The 10,625-nt window shown below is 47.0% G+C and overlaps 1 protein-coding gene across 1 annotated transcript in view; it reads right to left on the bottom strand.

Annotated features, from left to right (window-relative positions):
* Positions 1-2,444: 2,444 nt before the first annotated feature.
* nt5c2a (5'-nucleotidase, cytosolic IIa) overlaps positions 2,445-10,625 on the bottom strand; it is a 21,594-nt gene continuing 13,413 nt past the window's right edge. The window contains exons 7-18 of the mRNA XM_005747417.2: positions 9,905-9,962; positions 9,665-9,758; positions 9,526-9,579; positions 9,328-9,411; positions 8,260-8,301; positions 8,043-8,150; positions 7,518-7,584; positions 6,809-6,979; positions 5,564-5,615; positions 5,094-5,154; positions 3,985-4,161; positions 2,445-3,744 (exon numbers count right to left, since the gene is read on the bottom strand). Coding sequence (XP_005747474.1) covers positions 3,517-3,744; positions 3,985-4,161; positions 5,094-5,154; positions 5,564-5,615; positions 6,809-6,979; positions 7,518-7,584; positions 8,043-8,150; positions 8,260-8,301; positions 9,328-9,411; positions 9,526-9,579; positions 9,665-9,758; positions 9,905-9,962 — 1,196 coding nt within the window. The 3' untranslated portion in view covers positions 2,445-3,516. The remainder of the gene's footprint in view (positions 3,745-3,984; positions 4,162-5,093; positions 5,155-5,563; positions 5,616-6,808; positions 6,980-7,517; positions 7,585-8,042; positions 8,151-8,259; positions 8,302-9,327; positions 9,412-9,525; positions 9,580-9,664; positions 9,759-9,904; positions 9,963-10,625) is intronic.

The following is a 10,625-nucleotide window of genomic DNA, read 5'->3' as shown; positions in this document are numbered from 1 at the left end:
TATATATATATATATATATAAAAAACATCCACCTCTTCAACAGCACCTTTAGAGAGTCCGGCTCCACACCCACAGCATCACCTGCTTTGTGGATCAGTGCATTGAGTGTGCTGGCATCTGCGACCCTCAACCTGCTGCTCCAGCATGTCACAGCATCCAGGACGCACTGGCCTCAACAGGGCGTCACCCTACACATGTTAAAGGACCTCAGCTGGTCCACAGTCGTTTGCTTTATCAGGTTGAGCTGCAGATGATTCTGCTTGCACCACAGAACGCAGCGCTCATACAAAATCGAATAAAAGGCTGAAGAGAAGCCAAGTCATCGGGACCTGCAGTCACCTGCAGCTTCAGCACTTTTGTGCCCGTTCTTGAACAGGAAGGGATATTTGTGGCCACGTTTTCATCTGATAGAATATTAAACTAAAGTTTAAACGTAGTGTTTTATCCACATACCAGGCTGTAGTCTGGCAACCTCAACGGAACAAAATGAAATTATGGGCAAAGCCTTTATCAAAAACAGTCCTCAGATTTGAGGGACGTTTTTCTCTTTCGCTGGCTCTTCATCATCCCTGACTGATAACACGGAGCAAAAGGACAAATTTATCAGCAGCTGAAGGCCAAACAGCTGCTTGGCCCTGCCGGTGTCCCTGTAGCCGTGCTCCTGAGTTCACATGTGTTCAACAAGACTTCACAATTCGCTGCTGAGGAGGCGAAATCCAAGGCTAGGCACGTAGCGGGGCCATCAGTACAGTCTGTGTGCAGGTTGTTGCAAAACTACAGAAACTGTTTGTGGTGTGATGCTGTGGTCCGGAGTGTAACCGGCCTCTCGCTCTGAGGGAGCTGGGACAGGCTCCAGCATCCCCGCCACTCTGAATAAGCAGAAGAATGTCCCTGAAAGATCATGTGCTCACAGTAAATCAACTGTGAGCTGACAGGAGAGGCACTTAGGTCGTACCATTTTATTCTACAAGTCTTATTCACTCCAGCTCTGAGTATCTCACCCCGGGGGCCTCAGTATCATCGTGACCTTCTCTAGTACATTCTGTCAGATGTCTGTAACGAGCTCAGGCCAACAGGACGTCCTGTGGGAACCGTCCCCACAGCCTCAATGCTGTTATCAGCTCGAGACTTCAGTGTCGTTACTGGTTCCAGACAATCACAAGGTTGTCTGAGTTTCACACACTCTCATAGTTCATGTATAGTTCTGTGAAAACACAGTTTTTACTTTTCCATAGCAGCAGCTTGATTTGTGTTTCAGTCATTATTATCCACCATCATGCAATCTCTCCAGCGTGTCCTGGGTCTGCCCCGGGGCCTCCAGCACAGATGTGTATATACTGCTGCACAGCTGGTTTAGGGGGTTTATGTTTTTCTGGAGGTGTGGTCCTTGATCAGCTGCAAAACAGCCTGTTTCAGTTTAAGCTTTGTTTTTAATAAATGCTTGAAAAAACGTTTTGTCTCCCTTCATTTCTTCTTGTTGAAGCTTGTTGAGCTCCAACCATGAAAAATATCATTTTTTGCCATTTTTAGGTGGTCTTAAACCTTTGATGAGGACGTTTAAAGGTGGGATGAAGATCAGCGGTGCAGAAGAAATCTCATCATTCTGTCTCACACTGGCTCCAAACCTTCCCTAAGTGTCAGAGCGTGTTCAGATTCAATGAGTGAAAAGGTGGCAGCACGAGATTCACACGTTTGTCACAATCAGAACAAAAATGTAAAAGCTGTTTGCAGTGACCCGTCCCATTAAGGGACAACTGGAACCAGTTACAATGAAATTAACCAAGGAAAACTTTACTGAGGAGAAACATTAGTAGGAAAGATAAAGTCTGATAACACAGCACAGCTGACCTCTTATCATGAACCAGGCTTATCAGGAGCTACAGGAACACTTGTTGTATGTTGGAGCAGCAGTTTACCAGCAGCTGACAGGAAGAGGCTGGATCAAGTCATCAGGAAGGCCAGCTCTGTGCTGGGATGCACCCTGGACCCAGTGCAGGTGCTGGGAGACAGGAGGACTGTGGCCAAAATAACATCTCTGATGGACAGAGTCTCCCAACATTTACATGCATGTAGATGTTGCTGCAGAGACAGACTGCTGCGTCCTCGATGCATGAAGGAGCGTTTCTGCAGCTCCTTCCTCCCTGCAGCTGCCAGACTGCACAAACAGATGTTTACATCAGTGCTGTAACTTTCACTATTTTATCAACCGATTCACACGACAACCAGGTCGGCCTCTTATCTGTAGTTATTTAATGTAATAACAGTGCAGTACTCTGGTAACTGTTGTCCTTGATGTAAATATGTAAAAGAAATGTGCATGTTTGTGTGCTGTTTGTTTGTTTGTGTGTCTTTGTGGCTGCTGTTACAACCAAATTTCCCTTGTGGCACAATTAAAGGATTATTCTGTTCTAAGTGCAAATTTAACAATAAAATCAAAACGCAGCAGCAATGTAATATATTTTATTACAGTCATGAAAAAGCGTGTCAACTGCAGAACAATGCATGTTATCATTCCCCCCAGCATAATTCAAAATAAAAAAAGCATTTGCACTCTCTGTTGCTGACATATGAAACTTGAATAAAACATAAAAACATGCTTTCAGCTTCATGGATTATGATGAGTCCGTCCTATGAAAGTCCTCCTGGGCACGACCAGGTTCAAAAAGCATCCTTTGATTTTAGCTCAGACCTCACAGGACCGTCACTCAAACTGACCCACAGGAAGGAGAAAAGAAGAGCAGAGGACGAATACCCGTCTCAGCCTGCAGCACGATCACTGCAGTCGCTCGTTAGCAGCAGCCGAAGCAGCCTGACCCTGTTGGCGACCCTGAACATGCTGCCTGTCTCCCTCTTCTGGCAGTCAGATCTAAGTATCTTACCTGATACTTTGCGAGCCCCGTTTGTCGGCACCAGTCTTGCTCCCTCTGGCACATCTGTACCAATGCAGGAACGCTGCCCCTGAAAACTCCAGCATACAGCCAAATTACAACCTTTAAGGCCCTCGCTGCAGCTTTATTGGTCGGACATATTTGTAGTTTCTTTAAAATCAGGGCAGCAGCATAAAAGCATGAGAAAAGAAAAGCGCGTGTACACTGAACAGCATCTGTAATAACACTGAGGCACTTTGATCTCAGCCCACCCCAGGAACAGCACATCTGCAACATGTTGACAGCTGAACCAATGAGAGCCCTTTCAGACTGGTCACAGATTAACATCAGTGGAAGACCGTGATATTCAGCAACAACAAACCCAGTTTGAACTTCTGATATTCTCCCACAGTCACAGCAGAAGTCCGCCGTGACTGCAGCGTGGCACAAACTCTCGGTGCACAATCGGTACACGTGAGAACCAACCGTTGATATTGCGCAGCATGGAGCACAGCACGTGTAAGCCCAGATAAAAGCAGCACTGAGAGTCCCTCTCTGTGAGCACTCGCTCGCTGCAGCTATGAATCAAAGTAAAGACAAACGTAAAAATGGAAACGGGCTCTTCTGGGGAAAGGTTCACGGCCCTCCCCTACTCCTCCTCTTCCTCGTCATCATCCTCATCGTGGCAGTGGGTAATCTCCTGCGGGGCCTGAGGAAAGAAATGCGGCGGCTGGATCTCACTGATGGATCGGGTCAGCTGGTGTCTTTTGCACTCGATCTCCTTAAAGTCGACGTCGTGGCGGTTTCTTGTGGCCAGCGGCGACTCCATGTCCATGATGTTGACGTGTGTGTGTTCCACTGTGGATTCATGAGGCATCTGGGAGGGACACGGTTCAGTGAGTGACAGAAATCAAGAATCACTTTCTTGTCTCCAACAACGACCCCCATGGGGTGTGGGTGGGCACGGGGGGGTCTTTATACTCGACATAAATGGTTGCCTAAGTATTAAATGTCTAACGTACTGAACTGAACCCACCGATAGACCTTCGTGTGAATCTGAAACTCCTCAGAGCTTTTCGACTTACTGCATTCACAACTACGGGTGTAGGTTTCTCACCAGCACGTGTGCAGCTCTGAACAGGTAGCTGAAGGGGTAGTAGAGCAGGTTGATGAAGGAGGCAGCGTACAGGTCAGCGTAGCGCATCACCTGGGAGGCGAACAGAGTCTGCCGGGATCCGCTCCGAAACAGACTTCCCATCATGCCGTAACACATGTCCATGTCATGAGTCACTTTCTGAAAAGGTCACAAACATGCACAGTCACGTCAGACTCGCTGGTGCTGCGGAGTCAAAGGTCCCAGCTGCTGTTAGCATCGAACCAGTAGGATACGCAGTTCCTCATCCCAGCATTATGGAGCAGGTGGTGTGATGCCCAAGACAACACCAGTTGGTAACAGTACAGTAATATGTTGGTTACGCTATGATGACCTCCTGCTTATTCTATTGGCTGCTCTCTTTAGAGTTCACCACAGGAGAGCATCCTCTGTGTGCGTCCACACCCCTCAGCCTGTCCCTCTCATACTGGTTTCTAATCCTTCCCATCTGGATCACTTCTAATAAAAATCGAAGCATATTCAGCTCTGCAGCTCGTCCTCCTGAGACCAAACCTATTGTGATTGGTCACTTAAGTTATGTATTTACAGTGTCTTACAAAAGTATTGGGCCCCCTTGAACTTTCCCACATTTTGTCACATTACAGCCACAAACATGAATCAGTGTTATTGGACTTCCAGGTGAAAGACCAACACAAAGTGGTGCACACGAGAGAAGTGCAACCAAAATCAGACATGACTCCAAACATTTGTTACAAATAAATAACAGTAAAGTGGGGTGTGTGTAACATTCAGCCCTGAGTCGATACTGTGTAGAAGCAGCTTTTGCTGCAGTTGCAGCTGCTGGTCTTTCAGGGTCTGTCTCTGCCAGCTTTGCACATCTACAGACTGCATCTTTGCCCAAATCCAGTGGGGAAGCGTACAGAGGGAAATTCTAACAATGCTGTCAGTGTTCATACACTTCACTTTACTGGACATGAACTGTAGGTGCAAAAACCTTTATACCCGTGTTTCTGTAAACGCTGCACTTCTTTAACATGTCTTTAGAAAAAGAATGTGATGCATTTGATAACAGAAGTGATGCTGTGCTGAGCCAGCCTCAGAGGAAGTTGTACCTTAATGCGTCTCTGCAGGGAGCTGATATCAGGCCTCTCGTTGCTGCTGCTGTCCATGTGCCTGAGGACAAATCATTTGAAATGTAGTTTCCACAGCTGAAGGTTGAAGCTTCTGCACTGATCTTTCTGTTAACAGCTCGAAATGCTTCCTGGTTAAAGGCAATATAATATATTTAGGTTTGTTACATCTGTGCTCGATACCTGCCCAACCTCCCAGGCTACACTGCTTCTTATATTTAACTTTGCATTTTATGCTGTGCCGCTGCTACTACAACACAATGCTGCTGGAGGCTTGTAGCCTCAGACTCACACTTTGTTCATCTGTCATCAATATACTTGTTTGCTGTGATCGGTGGTAAAACACTCAACATTTCTTTCTGTAAATATCAGTGTTGCAGACATAACTCCGAGCCCACAACATGTTTTCTTGTTGTTTTTAAATTGCTCATCAGACAAAAGAAGAACCTTACTTGTAAAACTCTGCCAGAAAACAGTCCAGTGACTGAAGTTCTTCAAATAAGGCTAGAAAACAAAACCGTGTCAGTTTATTTCCTTCACAGAGTTATCAGTGAAATCTTTACTGTTCACACTTCCACAGACAGGTAACGTAGTACAGCTGAGCTATTCCACAGACCACACACCAACGATGGACACAGGCACTGAATCTACAGTTTGAAACATCAAAAACTTCATTCATCACGGCCTCATCGATGCTTCAAAGGCACGCGCATGACTGATGGGCTGAGGTGGTGCCGAGCTGCCTAGTCAACATTTAACATGAATGAAATATTAACAGTAATTATTTTGTTTAAATGAACAAACTGTATAAAAGCTTGCACTCATACATACTTAGCACAGGAACTGTGATTATTTCTTTGTTGCAGCAACGCTCCTTGGAAATCAATCTTAAACTGTGGGACAATGCTGTCCGGCCCACAATGCATCTGTGAGCCGAACCCATGAACATACCAAATCTTTCCTGTCACAGTTTAAACCTCCGGTACCCGGGCGCTGAGGCGCCTGCTGCACCGGTCAGCTGGTATCTGATCTGCACAGAGCTGCAGTTCTGGCCTCGCTGCCCGTTTGTGCTGCTGTCGGCAACATGTACTTACTGAAACCTGAACATGTGCAGAACGTTATGTTCAGTGATGAGTTCAGTTCTGCCTACTGCAGCTGGATCGTAGGTTCAAAGGTGGAGAATGCTGGAGCGACTGCTGCAGCATCAGGTGGCGGCAGCATCTCCCTCGCCGGAAACAGGTTTGTCGTGATTGGAGGCAATTTCAGTGCAGAGGGATGTGAAGAGAAGAGCCTGTGGCAAACCTACGTGTCCATAGTCTGGGACCAAACTGTCATCCCAGGTGACCACACCTCTGCCCCCGCACGCCCAGCAGTTCATCTGTACCTGCAGGAGGAACGGCCTGCCCACACTCCTGACCTTCACCCTCTGAACACTTGTTCATGCCAGAGTGACCAACGCATGTGTGAATTTGAGACCCGGGTGCAGCTGAGCAGTTTGTTTCTACACAGTCTCACCTTTGACTCTACAAACACTTTGCAACATCGACCTCGGCAGGAACAAACTGGCTTTGCAACGGTGTCGGATTTAAACAAAAGAAAGAATCAAACACACAGTTCTCCGTCTGTGCTGCCTGTAGCCCACAGGATAAACATGCTTATTCTTATGTGCGTGTGCACACGTGTGGGCGCAGACTCACAGCTCTTGTCAGTCCACACATGCAGCTCCTGGGCCAGCTCAGGTATCACCAGGAACGTCCTCCAACCCTGACGCTTCTTAGATTTGAGAATGTCGCCAAAAATGTGGTCTCCGATGTAGACTATGTCCTTTCCTTTAGCGCCCAGCAGGTCACAGACGATGTCTGAAGAACCTGAGACACAAAAACAAGGACAGAAAAAACACTTCTTAAAATGACCATAATCAATCATTTCAAATCATTTCTCACCTGGAATGTGAATTATTTACAATTTGAGCCAAAAAAGGCGAAAGGTTTGCAGATGGTTACAGAGCATCAGAGGGATCGGTCAGAAGGAGGGTACAAAAATGTTCACAGCACTGGATGCATGATGGAAACCAGCGAGGACAGCCATCGAACCACAGCGACAGAACCTGACTCTACAACAAAGCATCGGTCTGATTAAACTGAGCTGTTGTAAGCGCAAGCTTTCCAGGAACAACCATCAGCTTCAGGTTTGGAGCTGTGACTCGGCTCACACATGTTTGCACATCACCTCTGTTTGTTTCAGAGACGAACCTCTTACATCATGCAGTGAGAGTCACGGATTAAGGAACGAGCCCTTTACTCAAAAACAGGTCAGGACTGTAAATACAACAAAGTCCTGACTGATCAGAACATCTAAACATGAGATCCTGTCCAACATCAGCACAGCTCTGTTTTTGAAATTTACCTCCAGAGTAAACGATGCCGTGCTGAAGAGGTCCAGTGTACGTGCCGATCTTCAGCCGTCCTGTGCTCTGAAAGAAAGACAACAAGTCACATAAGCAGCATTTACTAACTTATCTTTTGTGCAAATGAAAGTTCCTGCTCTCGCTCAGTATCAGCGGGCAGCCAGCGAGCATCATCTGTGGGTTAAGCTCAGTATCACAGGTACTTTGAAGAATTTCCCCTGACATGAGAACCCAAAGCTCACAGAGGAAGCCCAGGCCAAACCACATCTCTCATGTCTTCACAGGCCTGGTGCTGAGTGAGCTGCAGGTCATCAGCCACATTTCAGCAGCCGGTGCAACTGTGTGGGAGGAAGCGTACACTCGAGTGGCTCTAACTGCAGCACCGTCACAGGAACGGTCGTGTGGTGAAGATGCATCGAGCGTGTGACAGCACAGGACGTTATGTTGGAAACGGCACTCGTCATCATGCTAGTCGTATCAAAGACACGGCAACAACGCAGCTGGCTACACTCGAGCACACTCACAGTGTCGACTTGTCGTAGCACCGTTCCTTCCCCGAAGAAGACGGGCTTACGGGCATCTACCAGGATCAGGTCGAAGTAGGACTGCCAGGGCTGGTGGGGCGTGCCCGACTGCAAGGCCATCCACACACACACACACACACACACACACACACACAATAACACATCAGTCTGAGCGTGTAGGTCAAATGTGTACGTAAGCTTTAATCATCCGTGTTACCTTCGGACCATGAGGGAGGTCAAACAGGTAGCTCATAATTTTCTGTAAGACAAGAGTTTTTTCATCAATCATGTTTGAAATTTTCCATTTTCACACCACAATGACGACCCTCCCTCCCTCCCTCCCTCTCTTCCTCCCTCCCTCGATGGATAGATCAAAGCTGAAGGGAGAACTTGGTAAATGACAGAAGAGGGAAACAGTGTCAAAGACTGTGGGGATCTAAAGACCACAGCAGCTTCAACAGCTGTGAAGCTGAAGACGTTTGGCTCTGCGGTCAAACTGATGAACCGGAGAAGAAGGTCCTTAGACGAGAAGGTGACTCCAAAAATCACTTTAACAAAACAAATCCTCTGCAGAGGTGGGAGAACCTACTGGAAGCATCTTAGCTTCATGTATTAGGCACAGCCTACAAGGCTTCTTCCCTCAGCATGCTGGGAGTCAAACTGCACTGAAAGCTCTGAAAGGGACAAAAAGCTTCTCCAGTTTAGTGACAAACACCAACACTGGTAAACATCCTGCAGGGAAACTGCTGGTGGCAGCATCTCCATGGCAGCAGCAGCGAGCGTGCTCAGAGTTGAAAACGTTTTCAGCATCACTCTGAGGTTCTAATTACAGAGAAAGCAGACACTCATGTTTGTTTACGATGAGCATCCAGGTCGAAGCCGCGTCATAGTCGGGCTGCAGTACATCGAATGACCAGCAGGTGTCAGTGCTTCAGCGGGAGCTTCCTCACAGTTACTGGAGACAAAGCTAATCCCAGGAAGCGTCTGTTAGACACCCTGGTTCTAAGGTTTTCGGGCTGAATACAATTCTTGTGGTTTAACTAATTGGTGTTTGTCATCCAGCATCGATTTCTCTGTAGTAGAGATTTTTCTACTAATCTCTGAGATTAAAAGGTTGGAGATAAGTCTGACCTATAGTTAAACTGTAAAGGAAAAAAGACTAGTTTAATAGTTAATAAATGATGCACTAATTCGATGATGTTGTTCATGCAGCCGTCAGACTTCTTCATTCGGAGGTTTTCTACAGAAGAAGATGAAAACAGCTGTTTATTGTTGTGAGCTTTACCTGTGTGTACTTATAATCACTGTTGGTGACCAAAAACACTTTGGAGACTTCATTCATGCGACTCAGGAGCAGAGGAAGCTTCGGCTACAAACACATCAAAAACTGACTCATTAAAATCATTTCATTTATTCATTTCTCAACAATATGTGTCACCAACACCACAGCTTCACTCTGTAGAATCAGAGCTGCTCCACTTACGTCCTTCACCACGTACTTCTCCAGGTTTTCAACGGTTTTTTCTTTCAAGGAGCCCTGTGACAGTAAATCAGGTTACTGAGGACATTCATGGACCAAGCAGGGACTGAAGGACGTGGAACTAGGACACAGGAGTCTCTACCTTGAAGTGAACCCAGTCCACAGCATCTCGGACATCCTGGAACATGCTCTTGTAGGACATGAAGAGGTCCCCGTCTTTGAATCCAGTCTCACAGCTACAGGGACACATTATGTTTACAGCGTTTCCATGTTTCTCAAAGAATACTATGATGATGAAACACTACAGCAATATCAGTCATTAACAGATCATCATCAGAGGAGCGGCTGCCCCTCGCTGCCTGAATCACTCAGCCTACAGTACCTGGAGTATCTGGAGCAGTTATTGAAGAAATCCACCAGGCAGGCAAAGAGGTAGGTTTCTGAGGAAAGGGAGAGTGAGTCTGCACCCGTTCATTGGAAAAACAAACCAAAACCAGCAGAAACACAGCAGTCATCGTTCACTTTCTGCAGGATACCTGGGCACGGGTCACAGGCAGCAACCCCGGCAAAGCCCCCTGCTCTAGTTCTCCCAGCCGTCAAAGGCAGCCGGGAGCTGTAATCACTCCAGTGTGGCTCAGGTCTGCCCTGGGGCCTCCTCCCAGGCGGACACGCCCTAATGACCTCACCCCGGAGACATTCAGGATAAATACCTGCATCTCTACTCTGAGCTGTCCTGAGCGACGAGCTCTGGGCTTGGAGTTTATGAACTGCCTGAGTCATGAGCTGAAATCCTGCACACAACCTGAGTCTGCTGCAGGAAAAAAGCCCAGCTAACAAGTAGTCCTGGCGAGGGCGGTGAGTGATGCACTGGTGCGAGGGCGGTGACACCAGCAAAGACCAAACTCACTCACGTACTGTTTAATAATGTTCCTCATTTAGAACTCGTATTAGTTGTTTCACGTCTACAGTTTTTCTAACAGTGACGTTTTCTATAAATTAACACGACCATCCCTCTTTCTTTGGCTGAGTGTGGGAGGGAGCTGTGGATGTGGGCGTCCTGTTCAAAGTAGAGCTGGGCGATAGAACGATAACGATATGTATCG

This window comes from Pundamilia nyererei, unplaced genomic scaffold (assembly GCF_000239375.1).
Source record: "Pundamilia nyererei isolate P.nyererei 1_Seehausen unplaced genomic scaffold, PunNye1.0 scaffold00197, whole genome shotgun sequence".
Taxonomy (NCBI): Eukaryota; Metazoa; Chordata; class Actinopteri; order Cichliformes; family Cichlidae; genus Pundamilia; species Pundamilia nyererei.
This window is presented reverse-complemented; position numbering and strand designations above follow the sequence as displayed.